The following is a 17,065-nucleotide window of genomic DNA, read 5'->3' as shown; positions in this document are numbered from 1 at the left end:
CCATTCCCACTGTCCGGCATGTACTATATGTGTTTCTGTGTTTCTTTTTTATTTTTTTTTATTTTTTTTATTTTTCCAATTATTATTATTTTTTTTAATATATGAAATTTATTGTCAAATTGGTTTCCATACAACAGCCAGTGCTCATCCCAAAAGGTGCCCTCCTCAATACCCATCTCCCACCCTCTCCTCCCTCCTACCCCCCATCAACCCTCAGATTGTTCTCAGTTTTTAACAGTCTCTTATGCTTTGGCTCTCTCCCACTCTAACCTCTTTTTTTTTTTTTTTCCTTCCCCTCCCCCATGGGTTCCCGTTAAGTTTCTCAGGATCCACATAAGAGTGAAACCATATGGTATCTGTCTTTCTCTGTATGGCTTATTTCACTTAGCATTACACTCTCCAGTTCCATCCACGTTGCTACAAAAGGCCGTATTTCATTTTTTCTCATTGCCACGTAGTATTCCATTGTGTATATAAACCACAATTTCTTTATCCATTCATCAGTTGATGGACATTTAGGCTCTTTCCATAATTTGGCTATTGTTGAGAGTGCTGCTATGAACATTGGGGTACAGGTGCCCCTATGCATCAGTACTCCTGTATCCCTTGGATAAATTCCTATCAGTGCTATTGCTGGGTCATAGGGTAGGTCTATTTTTAATTTTCTGAGGAACCTCCACACTGCTTTCCAGAGCGGTGCACCAATTTGCATTCCCACCAACAGTGCAAGAGGGTTCCCGTTTCTCCACATCCTCTCCAGCATCTATAGTCTCCTGATTTGTTCATTTTGGCCACTCTGACTGGCGTGAGGTGATACCTGAGTGTGGTTTTGATTTGTATTTCCCTGATAAGGAGCGACGCTGAACATCTTTTCATGTGCCTGTTGGCCATCCGGATGTCTTCTTTAGAGAAGTGTCTATTCATGTTTTCTGCCCATTTCTTCACTGGGTTATTTGTTTTTCGGGTGTGGAGTTTGGTGAGCTCTTTATAGATTTTGGATACTAGCCCTTTGTCCGATATGTCATTTGCAAATATCTTTTCCCATTCCGTTGGTTGCCTTTTCGTTTTGTTGGTTGTTTCCTTTGCTGTGCAGAAGCTTTTTATCTTCATAAGGTCCCAGTAGTTCATTTTTGCTTTTAATTCCCTTGCCTTTGGGGATGTGTCAAGTAAGAAATTGCTACGGCTGAGGTCAGAGAGGTCTTTTCCTGCTTTCTCCTCTAAGGTTTTGATGGTTTCCTGTCTCACATTCAGATCCTTTATCCATTTTGAGTTTATTTTTGTGAATGGTGTGAGAAAGAGGTCTAGTTTCAATCTTCTGCATGTTGCTGTCCAGTTCTCCCAGCACCATTTGTTAAAGAGGCTGTCTTTTTTCCATTGTATGTTCTTGCCTGCTTTGTCAAAGATGAGTTGGCCATACGTTTGTGGGTCTAGTTCTGGGGTTTCTATTCTATTCCATTGGTCTATGTGTCTGTTTTTGTGCCAATACCATGCTGTCTTGATGATGACAGCTTTGTAGTAGAGGCTAAAGTCTGGGATTGTGATGCCTCCCGCTTTGGTCTTCTTCTTCAAAATTCCTTTGGCTATTCGGGGCCTCTTGTGGTTCCATATGAATTTTAGGATTGCTTGTTCTAGTTTCGAGAAGAATGCTGGTGCAATTTTGATTGGGATCGCATTGAATGTGTAGATAGCTTTGGGTAGTATTGACATTTTGACAATATTTATTTTTCCAATCCATGAGCAGGGAATGTCTTTCCATTTCTTTAAATCTTCTTCAATTACCTTCATAAGCTTTCTATAGTTTTCAGCATACAGATCTTTTACATCTTTGGTTAGATTTATTCCTAGGTATTTTATGCTTCTTGGTGCAATTGTGAATGGGATCAGTTTCTTTATTTGTCTTTCTGTGGCTTCATTGTTAGTGTATAAGAATGCAACTGATTTCTGTACATTGATTTTGTATCCTGCAACTTTGCTGAATTCATGTATCAGTTCTAGCAGACTTTTGGTGGAGTCTATCGGATTTTCCATGTATAATATCATGTTATCTGCAAAAAGTGAAAGCTTGACTTCATCTTTGCCAATTTTGATGCCTTTGATTTCCTTTTGTTGTCTGATTGCTGATGCTAGAACTTCCAGCACTATGTTAAACAACAGCGGTGAGAGTGGGCATCCCTGTCATGTTCCTGATCTCAGGGAAAAAACTCTCAGTTTTTCCCCGTTGAGGATGATGTTAGCTGTGGGCTTTTCATAAATGGCTTTTATGATCTTTAAGTATGTTCCTTCTATCCCGACTTTCTCAAGGGTTTTTATTAAGAAAGGGTGCTGGATTTTGTCAAAGGCCTTTTCTGCATCGATTGACAGGATCATATGGTTCTTCTCTTTTTTTTTGTTCATGTGATGTATCACGTTGATTGATTTGCGAATGTTGAACCAGCCCTGCATCCCAGGAATGAATCCCACTTGGTCATGGTGAATAATTCTTTTTATATGCCGTTGAATTCGATTTGCTAGTATCTTATTGAGAATTTTTGCATCCATATTCATCAGGGATATTGGCCTGTAGTTCTCTTTTTTTACTGGGTTTCTGTCTGGTTTAGGAATCAAAGTAATACTGGCTTCATAGAATGAGTCTGGAAGTTTTCCTTCCCTTTCTATTTCGTGGAATAGCTTGAGAAGGATAGGTATTATCTCTGCTTTAAACGTTTGGTAGAACTCCCCTGGGAAGCCATCTGGTCCTGGACTCTTATTTGTTGGGAGATTTTTGATAACCGATTCAATTTCTTCGCTGGTTATGGGTCTGTTCAAGCTTTCTCTTTCCTCCTGATTGAGTTTTGGAAGAGTGTGGGTGTTCAGGAATTTGTCCATTTCTTCCAGGTTGTCCAATTTGTTGGCATATAATTTTTCATAGTATTCCCTGATAATTGTTTGTATCTCTGAGGGATTGGTTGTAATAATTCCATTTTCATTCATGATCTACTTGGGTCCTCTCCCTTTTCTTTTTGAGAAGCCTGGCTAGAGGTTTGTCAATTTTGTTATTTTTTCAAAAAACCAACTCTTGGTTTCATTGATCTGCTCTACAGTTTTTTTAGATTCTATATTGTTTATTTCTGCTCTGATCTTTATTATTTCTCTTCTTCTGCTGGGTTTAGGCTGTCTTTGCTGTTCTGCTTCTATTTCCTTTAGGTGTGCTGTTAGATTTTGTATTTGGGATTTTTCTTGTTTCTTGAGATAGGCCTGGATTGCAATGTATTTTCCTCTCAGGACTGCCTTCGCTGTGTCCGAAAGCATTTGGATTGTTGTATTTTCATTTTCGTTTGTTTCCATATATTTTTTAATTTCTTCTCTAATTGCCTGGTTGACCCACTCATTCGTTAGTAGGGTGTTCTTTAACCTCCATGCTTTTGGAGGTTTTCCAGACTTTTTCCTGTGGTTGATTTCAAGCTTCATAGCATTGTGGTCTGAAAGTATGCATGGTATAATTTCAATTCTTGTAAACTTATGAAGGGCTGTTTTGTGACCCAGTATATGATCTATCTTGGAGAATGTTCCATGTGCACACGAGAAGAAAGTATATTCTGTTGCTTTGGGATGCAGAGTTCTAAATATATCTGTCAAGTCCATCTGATCCAATGTCTCATTCAGGGTCTTTGTTTCTTTATTGACCGTGTGTCTAGATGATCTATCCATTTCTGTAAGTGGGGTGTTAAAGTCCCCTGCAATTACCACATTCTTATCAATAAGGTTGCTTATGTTTTTGAGTGATTGTTTTATATATTTGGGGGCTCCGGTATTCGGTGCATAGATATTTATAATTGTTAGCTCTTCCTGATGGATAGACCCTGTAACTATTATATAATGTCCTTCTTCATCTCTTGTTACAGCCTTTAATTTAAAGTCTAGTTTGTCTGATATAAGTATGGCTACTCCAGCTTTCTTTTGGCTTCCAGTAGCATGATAAATAGTTCTCCATCCCCTCACTCTGAATCTAAAGGTGTCCTCAGGTCTAAAATGAGTCTCTTGTAGACAGCAAATAGATGGGTCTTGTTTTTTTATCCATTCTGATACCCTATGTCTTTTGGTTGGCGCATTTAATCCATTTACATTCAGTGTTATTATAGAAAGATACGGGTTTAGAGTCATTGTGATGTCTGTATGTTTTATGCTTGTAGTGATGTCTCTGGTACTTTGTCTCACAGGGTCCCCCTTAGGATCTCTTGTAGGGCTGGTTTAGTGGTGACAAATTCCTTCAGTTTTTGTTTGTTTGGGAAGACCTTTATCTCTCCTTCTATTCTAAATGACAGACTTGCTGGATAAAGGATTCTCGGCTGCATATTTTTTCTGTCTAGCACCCTGAAAATCTCGTGCCAATTCTTTCTGGCCTGCCAAGTTTCAAAAGAGAGATCAGTCACGAGTCTTATAGGTCTCCCTTTATATGTGAGGGCACGTTTACCCCTTGCTGCTTTCAGAATTTTCTCTTTATCCTTGTATTTTGCCAGTTTCACTATGATATGTCGTGCAGAAGATCGATTCAAGTTACGTCTGAAGGGAGTTCTCTGTGCCTCTTGGATTTCAATGCCTTTTTCCTTCCCCAGTTCAGGGAAGTTCTCAGCTATTATTTCTTCAAGTACCCCTTCAGCACCTTTCCCTCTCTCTTCCTCCTCTGGGATACCAATTATGCGTACATTATTTCTTTTTAGTGTATCACTTAGTTCTCTAATTTTCCCCTCATACTCCTGGATTTTTTTATCTCTTTTTCTCAGCTTCTTCTTTTTCCATAACTTTATCTTCTAGTTCACCTATTCTCTCCTCTGCCTCTTCCATCCGAGCCGTGGTGGTTTCCATTTTGTTTTGCATTTCATTTAAAGCGTTTTTCAGCTCCTCGTGACTGTTCCTTAGTCCCTTGATCTCTGTAGCAAGAGATTCTCTGCTGTCTTCTATACTGTTTTCAAGCCCAGCGATTAATTTTATGACTATTATTCTAAATTCAATTTCTGTTATATTATTTAAATCCTTTTTGATCAGTTCATTAGCTGTTGTTATTTCCTAGAGATTCTTCTGAGGGGAATTCTTCCGCTTGGTCATTTTGGATAGTCCCTGGCATGGTGAGGACCTGCAGGGCACTTCCCCTGTGCTGTGGTGTATAACTGGAGTTGGTGGGTGGGGCCGCAGTCCGACCTGATGTCTGCCCCCAGCCCACCGCTAGGGCCACAGTCAGACTGGTGTGTGCCTTCTCTTCCCCTCTCCTAGGGGCGGGATTCACTGTGGGGTGGCGTGGCCCGTCTGGGCTACTTGCACACTGCCAGGCTTGTGATGCTGGGGATCTGGCGTATTAGCTGGGGTGGGTAGGCAAGGTGCATGGGGGCAGGACGGGCAGGCTTAGCTCGCTTCTCCTTAGGTGATCCACTTCAGGAGGGGCCCTGTGGCAGCGGGAGGGAGTCAGATCCGCTGCCGGAGGTTTGGCTCCGCAGAAGCACAGAGTTGGGTGTTTGCGCGGAGCGAGCAAGTTCCCTGGCAGGAACTGGTTCTCTTTGGGATTTTGGCTGGGGGATGGGCAGGGGAGATGGCGCTGGCGAGTGCCTTTGTTCCCCACCAAACTGAGCTCTGTTGTTTGGGGGCTCAGCAGCTCTCCCTCCCTTTGTCCTCCAGCCTTCCCGCTTTCCGAGCAGAGCTGTTAACTTATGACCTCCCAGACGCTAAGTTGCGCTTGCTGTCGGAACACAGTCCGTCAGGCCCCTCCGCTTTTGCAAGCCAGACTCGGGGGCTCTGCTTGGCCGGCGAGCCGCCCCTCCGCCCTGGCTCCCTCCCGCCAGTCCATGGAGCACGCACCGCCTCGCCGCCCTTCCTACCCTCTTCCGTGGGCCTCTCATCTGCGCTTGGCTCCGGTGACTCCGTTCTGCTAATCCTCTGGCAGCTTTCTGGGTTATTTAGGCAGGTGTAGATGGAATCTAAGTGATCAGCAGGACACGCGGTGAGCCCAGCGTCCTCCTACGCCGCCATCTTCCCCGACTCCCTGTTTCTGTGTTTCTTTCTTTCTTCTTTCCTTCCTTCCTTCTGTTTCTCTCTCTTCCTTCCTTCCTTCCTCTCTCTCTTCCTTCCTTCCTTTCTTCTTTTTTTTTTTTTTTAAATTTAAGTTTATTTATTTTGAGAGACAGAGAAAGAGAGGGTAGGCAGAGAGAGAATCCCAAGCAGGCTCTGCAGCATTAGCACAGAGCCTGACGTGGGGCCTGAACCCACAAACTGTGAGATCATGACCTGAGCCAAAATCAAGAGCCAGATGCTTACCCGACTGAGCCACCCAGGTGCCCCTAGTATGTGTGCTTCTTTCACAAACGCTGCCTCACCACTTGAGCCTCCTAGCAACTCTGTGCAAGGTAGACAAGGAGAGCCAAGATCACTGTCTCCTTAAAGAAAGAAAAACCACCATGGCTCAAACTCAAGTCATCCAATCTTCATTAAGTGCCCTTTCTCCTGCAAGTTGCTAATGGCAGAAATTAAGAGACAAAATGACAAGGTCTTGTTTTTAAATTTCTAATGTTTTTGTCTTTTTACTTTATATAATCTTGTTCAGGGTGGGACTTCATAGATAACTATTATACAATTATATGAATTAGACAACGATAAAGAATTTTATTTCTGATTTGGCCTAAGACATTTACTTAAGTGACATCAATTTTGCACAACAAATCCATTTTTATGCATATATTACTAAAGATGAATGAGATAGGAAACCTTGGAAGTGATGAATGAAAAGTTACACTAATGCATAATATTAAAACAAACTAGAACTACATACATCAAATTTTCAGAAAGGAAATAAGGAACTTAAATCCAATGTATTAGGCCATGATAGTGAAGTTCTTGTGAAAAGTGAAACAGAACACACAGCTAAGAAACATCTACAGCATTACCTTTGGGTATCTTTTCTTTTGGCTGAGAGATAACAAGTGTCACATCTTCAGGTGCATTTTGCAAAATTTCAATTGCAGCATGATGGCTGACCCCCTCCAGACTCACACTATTCACAGATATCAAACGGTCTCCTGTAAAAATAGACAATCCAATATTTTCAAAACTAAAGAGAAATTCATGCTAAGTCTTAGAAATGTCGCTGCCCCCTTCTTTATTTTTGTTTTGCCTGAGTTGCACTTTCGTCATCTGTGCAAATTCATGCCTATCAGTTAAGTACATAAGAAATTATCTAATATGTAAAGTACCTGGCTTTAAGCATCCATCCAAGTCAGCTGGTCCTCCAGGGGTAATTGAACTAATAAATACACCTAGATCCAGTCTTCCCATCTTCTCCCCACCAATAATTTGAAATCCTGTGAAATAGCACATTGAAAAAAGAGTTTCACGATATTGGTGTTTTCAGTGATTAATAATCAGTCTGTCCAATACACAAAAGTGTAGAGATTCTCATATCAAATATAATAAATAGGTAACACATGTGAAACAGGACTGTTAAGTTTGGTGGAAGATTTGCTTGTGAACATTTCATCTTTCACATTTCCTGACCAGGTGGGTGGGGTGGAGGGGCTGTGGGTAGACAACCGGTGCTCAATGCCAATGCTTTGCTATATAGATACACCTTTTCTCTTTGATTCTTACAAACCTTTAAGAATCTTACAGTGACTTACCTAAGCCATACTTTGCATCTTTTTTCAGGTTCACCAAGGTGATCTCCCTTTCTGGTGAAGATACCATGCTCCATCTTTTGTGTAGAACATCTATTGGAAAAGTATAGTGTTAAGATAAACATAACATGCTCAGGCACTAAGACTGTCTGCTTGTTCCAACTTAAATGTTAACATTTAACAGATTTAATAGATTACTTGGTCACTTTAATATTGTATTTCAGGTATGATTTGATATTTTGATCTTCTTCTATTTTGATATGATTTATAGTTTACGAAAGGACTGATACTATCACCACATGGTTCAATATGTGATTAGCCTGCCACTGATATCACATTTATTCCTCATAAATGATTGCCTGTGAAATAAGTATATTACAGTTACAAATGAGTAAATAAATCTCAAGGGTTTAAATGATTTGAACAGGTTTACTCAGCTAGTACAGGCGAGAGCTGAACCTTAAACTTAGGTTTTCTGACACTGTTCCTGTTATATCACAGTTGACTTTCTGCATTTGACAGTGCTCACTATGGTAAGAATTTTCAACTAATAAGTGGTTCACATTTTTATTTATAATGAATAAAATATTCATGGTAAATTGTACAGTAAAGCAGCAACAAGAAGAAAATGGATTTACTTCTTTTTTAAAGCGTATTTATTTTTGAGAGACAGAATGAGAGAACGAGCAGAGGAGGGGCAGAGAGAGAGTGGAACAGAGGATCCGAAGTGGGCTCTTCTAGGAGAGGAGAGAGCCTGACTACAGCAGAGAGCCTGATGTGGGGCTCAAACTCATGAACCGTGAGATCATGACTTGAGCTGAAGTCAGAAGCTTAACCAATTGAGTCACCCAGGCCCCGGGATTTACTTTTTAAAATCCTGTTAATAATGACTCGGCTAGTACATTTACATTCTCAAAGGATTTTCATTTATTACTTATTTGTGAAGTAATCTCATGAATTGAATTAGGTAAAGAAATTTTAAAACATTGTTTTGCAGATGAGGAATAGTTCATGACTTGTTCAACATTACAAGTTAATATTACTCTCAGCAAAATGCCTTCAGTCAGTACTTGATAAATGCTGGTTAAATAGAGGGAATGTTAGCATCAGAACTAGAATTTACTTTTTCTTACTTCCAATGAGGGCTTTATTTACTTATTTTTTTGAGTAGGTTGATCATTCACAAATATCACCTAAATTAAGCCAATAAACATGCTACTTAATTGTCTGTTAATAAAATTACCTCATTTACTTAACAGTCTGAACATTTGAAATTGCGCACATGCACACAAACACACCACTTTCTCTAGCTCTTCCTGTTATGGGCTGAATTTTACCCCACCCCCAAATTTATATGTTGAACTCCTAAGTCCCTGTACCCCAGAACTTAACTGTGTTTGTTAAATTAAGAAAAAATTAACGTGAAGTCCTAATCCAGTATGACTGATGTCCTCATAAGAGGAAATCTGAATACTGACATGCGCACCCAGAGGGAAGACCATGTGAGGACAGAGGGAGAAGCCGGCCACTTACAAGCTAAGGAGAGAGACAGGTCTCAGAAGAAGTCAATGCTGCCAACACCTTGATCTCAGACTTCTAGCCTCCAGAACGGTGAGAAATGAATTTCTGTTGCTTTAGCCACCCAGTCTGTGAGACCTTGTCTTAGCAGCTCTAGCAAATTAATACACCTTTTTAACGTCAATTATAATTTGTTAGTTCAAAATGGTTTGTGTGTGATGTGGTGGTAGATGAAAACAACACACTCAGAAAGATATTTTTGTAAGCTAAACCCTCCAACTCATCTCTGCATGGTTCTCATACACATTGAAGCTTTTTGAAAATTACAGATTATTTGCCAACATATGAATATCTATGGATTTGAGATTATATGAATGTTATAAAATAAGTAGTAACTTTTTTACACAACATGGATTAATGCTTAAATGATGCAAATGTGATACTTCATGTTCTAGAAATAAGGCACTTTAATATCATAAGGAATAACAGCAATCATTTGCTCTCTGGAGTAAATTAACTTTATCCCTTAAACACCAAGCATTGATGCAAGTTTGCTAGCGCTCTGTAGTATACAAGTTCCTATTTCACTGTTTCTTTTTGACTAAAACTTAGTTATAGTCAATAAGAGTAGTAATTCAGTATTTCTAATTAATTTATAAGATTCCAAAAAAAAAATTCCTTTGACAATGGTGTGAAGAGCCTTTATATTAGGTGTGTATATAAACATATGTGTAAGATATAAAGATATATGTATATTTATATATATACACATACATATATAAGCATAAAGTACATGAATTAGTTAATGCCTAGCTTAATATGATCATCTAAGTACCCAAAATACTTTTATCCTAAAATAGACAAGTATCCTAATTTTCAGCTAGAGCCAAATACAAACCACAACAGAACAAAATCCATAAAATAAAATAAACACGAGAATAAGGTCAAGTTAGGTATTAAATGTAAACTTTTGTCACCATTGTAAAGACAAAGTCCATTTACTTTATGTAAATTGTTTTTGCATTTAATTATAAAACCGATCAATATTCTTAATGTCCCTAAGGGTATCTGTTAGAAGACAAACGTATTGATTCAAAGAATAAAAGTGCCATTTTCTTTTCCAATGTATGTACTAACAAGATAGGTTATTTATATTATTTATTTGACTAATAAGTGTGTGTGTGTGTGTGTGTGTGTGTGTGTAAAGATATTTCCCAGGTAAACATTAATAGAATACACACACACACAAAATAAATGTGCATTATTGTTTTACATATTTATCTCCCTAACTAGAAGAAACAGATTAAGCTCTCTGTATTCAAAGATTCACCAGTGGGATGTGAGTAATCATTCATTTGATTATTTCATCCTTAAAATGTTGACTGAACAACTTTCCTGTCAAAGTCTCTCACTAGGCAATTTGGGAAAATAAAACAAGATTTTATTTATGAAAGCTGCTGCATAGTAACTGTGAGCTGAATCAGATCAGGCTGTAAGAGCAAAGATCTAGCCTAACTGACACATAGAAATGTCAACACTGTCAGTGAAATAGCTGCATTACAAAGGCATGAATCAAGCTTCTAAGAGAGGAGAGGCTTCTTCCTGCCAGAAATAAAGACGACTTCAAGGAAACGGGGTAGGATTTTAATAAGTAGATTATGGAGCTGGTTATATAGCAACACAAGGAATTAGCAAAAGCTGAGATGGAAAGAAGGCAGAAAGGGTCCTGGAGAAATGTCATTGATCAGTCTGCCTAGAGTACAAGATTTGAGTAGGGTGGAGATAAGTATTTTTTTGGAAAGGGAAGCTTTGCTAGCCCACTCTTTTTTAACAGGGATGTCCTTCATCCGGCCCCTCATCCCACCTCACTGATATAAAGTAACTTACTAATGTGAGGAACAGAAAGAAGGAAGGATGGTGTGCTGCTGCATGTTACTAGACAATACCGTGAACATGCCCAGTTTCTATTTGTATTCTACATGCCTTCTATTCATATAGATGCTCAAATACTTTTCCACTGGTTTAACAAAAAAGATGGAAGAGGAAGTATCTGAAATATATAGTACATGACAACTCAAGTTAACTGAAAAGATATTTACAGAGTTCAATGAGGACTGAATAGAATTTATGAGTTTGAAAGTAAGGCAGCTAGATATTTCAAGACATTTCTACTTCTTCTTTTTTTATTTGAGAGAGAGAGCAAATGGGATAGAAGGGCAGAGGGAAAGAGGGAATCTTAAGCAGCCTCACAGAGCTCCATGTGGGGCTTGATTCCAGGATCTTGGGATCATGACCTGAGCTGAAATCAAGAGTTGGATGCTCAACTGACTGAGCCAGGCAGGCATCCCACAAGTACGAAGACATTTCTTGGTTATTGGTATTATTATATAAAACAAGCTTTAGGGGCGCCTGGGTGGCGCAGTCGGTTAAGCGTCCGACTTCAGCCAGGTCACGATCTCGCAGTCCGGGAGTTCGAGCCCCGCGTCAGGCTCTGGGCTGATGGCTCAGAGCCTGGAGCCTGTTTCTGATTCTGTGTCTCCCTCTCTCTCTGCCCCTCCCCCGTTCATGCTCTGTCTCTCTCTGTCCCAAAAATAAATAAACGTTGAAAAAAAAAATTTAAAACAAGCTTTAATATTGGAGAAATACATATTTTTAAGTCCTTAAAATAATTTTCTTTTCCCATTAGTATACTCTATGACCACAGCAAATTCTACAAATATTTTAAAGTTAAAAAGAGGCTCAACTCAAAATTTCCACTTCCTTAAATAATGGATGCTTGTGTCATTCCCAATGTTTACCTGGGAAATTTCTTTAGAATGATTGATAAATGTAAAATTTAGGAAGAAAAATGTATACCTTCTCTCCATCATATCTGTTCCACTGCTGCCTTTCTCATCTCTCTTAAGGTTCACGTGGACATAGTCCCCTCAAATAACTTTACATATTAACGATAGATATATCTATGAGTAAACGAAATTTCCCAGGACGAGCATATTTCTGATAATGCCAAGGTCACATAATCAATCTAAGTATGAGCCAACAAACTTTTTTTTGCAAGAAAAACTGATTTTGTTGGTTATAGATAAAGACCCTTGTCAAATATCAAGCACTTCCATGCCACTGATTCTGTGAGGAACTGGACTGTATGTAGAGGAGACTCTGGATAAATCCATCACTCACTCTAGAGAAAAAGATGCATTTCAAATCCTGGGGATGATGAATCTGTAGAACATTATTGGTATAAAAACAAAGACAGGTATTTTTCATTATTATCCTACCTAATATACTAACTGCCTCAGTGGTAGGGTAAGGAGGATAATAATGGCAATTTTGGTGTTTTATTTCTGTAAATTTGGGGCCATATAACATCTCTGGGACTTATTCAACTCAACCCACAGGATGTAAAGGCTTGGTTTGAATATACTATAAAGTTCCTTTCAGTCTCAATTTAGTTGGCTTTATTTTTTTCTTCTGGTTAATTCCTGTTATCTGTTGAATTCTTTTGTGAGCACTTTGGGCTTCAATTTTATTATAATTTTCAACTTTGTATGTATTCTAATTAAGACTTAGGTAGAAAAATCTAGCATTAGCATTACATTCTTCCTTGACATCTGACTAAACAAAGTGGGTTTTAAAATCTGTTTGTATAACATTTTATTCCTTGGAATTGAGATTGATTAGAAGGGCAATAATCAGTCCTAATATTGGGTTAAAAAGCTTATTTCAGTGTCTGTACCAAGTTACTCTGCACTTGAATGACCTACTTTACCTGAATTTTTTGTTTTTTGCATTTATTTGAGAGAGTGAGAGAGAGAGAGAGAGTGTGTGTGTGTATGTGTGTGTGTGTGGGTGAGGAGCAAGTGGGGGAGGGGCAGAGGGAGAGGGAGAAAGAATCTTAAGCAAGCTCCCCGCCCAGCTCCACCCCCATGCAGGACTCCAAATGAGATCATGACCGGAGATGAAATCAAGAGTCGGATGCTTAACCGACTAAGTCACCCAGGTACACTTTGCATGTTGTTTTTAAGAGTCCAGTGTTTGACCCCATTTTTGTGGTTTGGATAGGAAGGAAGGTAACAAGTTAAAAGTTGCTTTTCAATTATATGGGAATTCTGACTTATAGTAAAACAAGAAACACTGAAAACCAATTTTACATAATTCTTGCATCGGTTCTATATTTTCTTGTTTGGTTTTTACTCTCTTGGGAAGAAATAGAAGAAGTCTGTGTTTTCAAAGATTAACTTTTTTTTTTTTCTGAAATCACAATCAATCAGAGGATTGTAATCCTTCCCATATCTCTGTTTTATATGATTCGAAGGCTCATGCCTTTTTCCTTTATCTTCTTTTTCAAGTTTCACATTCTTTAAGGGTCTCTGAACATCATAAGAGGTTAAGATTGAATTTTATTTGTTGGTCTTTGTATTAAATGATGAATAGTTCAATATTAACTGATGCTCATTTCTAATTGTCTTCTAATAATCCTGACTAGCAAAGAAGAATACTGAAATGACAATGAGAAGTCCTCTATCTGATTCATGGACAAGTAATTTAAAATTCTTGGGACTCAGTTACCTTATTTGGAAAAATGTGTTTGCCATGCTCTGTTGAGTGAAAACTTGATTCTCAACAGAGCACTAATTCAGGGCTATGTGGGCGGATTCAAAGAGAATTTTGAAGAAAATAAGACTTGTCTGCAAGGCAACTGGTGCACACCTCCTCAGGAAGGTGGGTTGGTCATCTTCCTCATGAAGGAGCTGCCTTCATCAGTAAGCGGCACTAACCTCAGAGGATGAGGGTTCTGAAGGTTTAAGTAGAGCAATTACCCTGTACATGTTGTTCATTTGGGGTCCAGTGTAAATTCATATTCTTTTCCATCAGAACATAGGCTAAAACATTTTAGGTTCTCATCCTTTAATATATTATTGCCCAGCTTCTATCAAACCTTTACTTAGAGAAATAACCCCTACAGATGATTAGGCATTAGAGACACTCTAAAGAGTATAGTATGGGCTCTGGAAACACACTTCTTGTGTTCAAATCATGGCTCCAGCACTTGCTAGTTCTGTGAACTTCTGCACAACTCAACCTCTGTATGCTTTGGTTTCTCATTTGTGAAAAGAAAATAACATTAGCACCTGCCTCACAGGATTGTTGTGGGGATTAAATGAGGGATTAAACACTAAGTGCTTAGAACAGTATCTGGCACATGTAAGCACTCAATAACTATTAATCAAAATTTTTACCATTATGGAGATGTTAAAACTGAGTTATTTCAGGTACAGAAATATTGTAAATTCCGTCCATGTGAGACATTTAATCATCACAGAGCTACATATCAGGGTTTTAGTAACTTAAGCCAAAGTATAAATTCACTGTTTTTTTCTTTAACGATACACCCTCAGATTTTTTTGAGTATTTATACATTAAAAAAATGAGATAAAAAATCTTTCATTTGCTATGAGTATTTAAGATATTGTGTGTATTTTTACCCTTTTTTTTTTTTTAATTTTTTTTCAACGTTTTTTATTTATTTTGGGACAGAGAGAGACAGAGCATGAACGGGGGAGGGGCAGAGAGAGAGGGAGACACAGAATCGGAAACAGGCTCCAGGCTCCGAGCCATCAGCCCAGAGCCTGACGCGGGGCTCGAACTCACGGACCGCGAGATCGTGACCTGGCTGAAGTCGGACGCCCAACCGACTGCGCCACCCAGGCGCCCCGTATTTTTACCCTTTGACTCAACTTTACTTCTGAGAAAAGTTTTCCTGTGTTGAAGAATTGCTGTGGGTATGTCTATTAAAAAATGATAATTATACAAAATGGTACTTGGTTTCTGACAGTTTTAACCTACAAAAACTGCAGTTTCATAGGTTCAATCTACTCTCATACCTTCATTTTTGCCTTGGCTCTCAGGAAAATTAGAACTAAACTTAAGGGTAAGACTGAAACATTTTTGGAGAAAAGTTGTATATACACAGTAATAAAATATTCTTATACTCATGAAAGTTGTTAAAAGGATCAAGTAAGATAATGTAGATGAAGGCATTTTATAATCTATAAACTAAAACTAAAAAATAAACTAAAAAGTTTTTATAAACTAAAAAATTTGAATCCACGGGCTCAGGTCAGTACACAAAATTTCTTCCTACAACTTTGTTACTTCTTAGACTCCTTCTGAACCATAAATCTCAACACTTAATGTCTTCAAATTCTTTCCATAATATTTAGGATAAGACTCGGAGGTAGTCCCTATTTAGTTCTCAAGCATCACACTGGCCCCATGTGCCTCCATCCTGAGACCCTTGCAGTTACCTAAGTCTGTCATCCTCTCACTTGTCTCCTTGTCTGATCACACTATGACCTTGGTCTGGAATGCTTATCCACTTGCCTGCCTGGATAATTTCTCCTTTTATCTTCAGATCCAGCTCAAGCATCCTCAGTTGAAATAACTGCCTCAGTTAAAACTCTTTAATCAAAATTACCTTTCACCTGAACTACTATCTTAGCTTCCCAATTAGTGTCTGTATTTATAGTTTGCCATTTCTCTAGTTCATCAATATTAGTCTAAATCACAGGTCCCATCACATCACCATGGTGCTGAAAAATACAGCTGTCCTTTGACTCCAAGATAAGGCCTAAAATCCTCAGCATGGAGTTGAAGACTCTTCAATATTACGTCCAGGATGATCTCATTAGGTACAAGAGAAAAGATACGATGGAAATGAGGGGAAAAACATTTTATAAACCTACCATTTTCTTTTAAGGGTACTTGGGATGAAGAATTTCCAGAACTATGCAAAGTCATTCCTGTGGCATAAATTAAATTATTAGACAGTTTATAAAGTGGTCAGATACTATAGTAGTAATTTCTGATAAATTCATAAAAATCAATAAAACATTAAGGCAGAAACATTTTTTAAATTTACACTCAGAAAAATGTCTTCTGACATGGGCTTATTATTTTATGTCCAAATTAAGCATATCAGCTTGTTTTGCAGAATAAATTTAAACACAAGTGTATTGTTTCTGATAATGACATTTTGATATGTCAAATATGAAATGATGACACTGAAATGAGTTTTAAAAGCATTTGGTCAAATGTTAAAAGAAAATTCAGTAATCAGAATGAATAATCTTAATCAAAAAACAAATTCAGAAAAATATTTACTATTCTACATCTGATATGTGATGAATTTTTATGTAGAATTTTTATTTAGAATCTATAAGAGATCCCATTATATATGAATATACTTTGAAAAGTATTTTTGAAAGATTGAATTAGTGTCTTCTTAGGCTATTTTCAACATATTGAGTGACCTATAGGGTGAAATCTTGCCTTTAATCTAAAGTTTTTCACCAATTCAATTTAAATTGATGATAGTATCATCTCTGAAAGCTGTGGAAACCTACATCAATACAGTAATGTTACTTTCCAGAAATATCAACTGTCAACTATAGAGTTCTCTTTTGACTTCATTTACTCCACAGATCTTCAATCCAACTACAAATAAGAAAATATTTTTTAACTTTGTGTAATTAGGGTTAAATGGTCAAACTTTGGTCTAAGTAAGTTAACTAGTATTATTTGGTAAAACAGCAGAAGAGGGTGTCCTTGTTTCTCTTTTTTTTTTGTCTCCCCAGCTGTTTCTTATTCTGAGTAATCATTCACACTTCTGTGCTTAAATATCTACTCCTCTGAAAGATTGCAGTGCATTTCCCTTTTAAGATGCCTAAAACAACAGGAAACCTGAACTATTTATAAGGTAGTATGCATTTATACACTTCTACATTTAAATAATTAATGTGACCCAGCTAGCTGGGAGAACTGGAAAAAAACTTAAATCAACTAAGAATTTCCACCTACCAACCATAGTATATTTCATAAAATTATCTGGTTTCAGAGACAATTCCATTCAT

The 17,065-nt window shown here is 38.0% G+C and overlaps 1 protein-coding gene across 4 annotated transcripts in view; it reads right to left on the bottom strand.

Annotated features, from left to right (window-relative positions):
• The window catches only part of PTPN13 (protein tyrosine phosphatase non-receptor type 13), a 178,189-nt gene that overhangs the window by 49,308 nt on the left and 111,816 nt on the right, over positions 1-17,065 (bottom strand). For 2 of the 4 annotated variants that reach the window (XM_047091577.1, XM_047091578.1), the window contains exons 19-22: positions 15,899-15,955; positions 7,638-7,727; positions 7,215-7,322; positions 6,909-7,040 (exon numbers count right to left, since the gene is read on the bottom strand). In XM_047091577.1, coding sequence (XP_046947533.1) covers positions 6,909-7,040; positions 7,215-7,322; positions 7,638-7,727; positions 15,899-15,955 — 387 coding nt within the window. The remainder of the gene's footprint in view (positions 1-6,908; positions 7,041-7,214; positions 7,323-7,637; positions 7,728-15,898; positions 15,956-17,065) is intronic. The other 2 variants (XM_047091579.1, XM_047091580.1) reach the window with 1 other exon arrangement.

This window comes from Lynx rufus, unplaced genomic scaffold (genome assembly GCF_022079265.1).
Source record: "Lynx rufus isolate CCGP_SWC_20201006 ecotype Redwood Valley unplaced genomic scaffold, mLynRuf1.p SCAF_3, whole genome shotgun sequence".
Classification (NCBI taxonomy): domain Eukaryota; kingdom Metazoa; phylum Chordata; class Mammalia; order Carnivora; family Felidae; genus Lynx; species Lynx rufus.
This window is presented reverse-complemented; position numbering and strand designations above follow the sequence as displayed.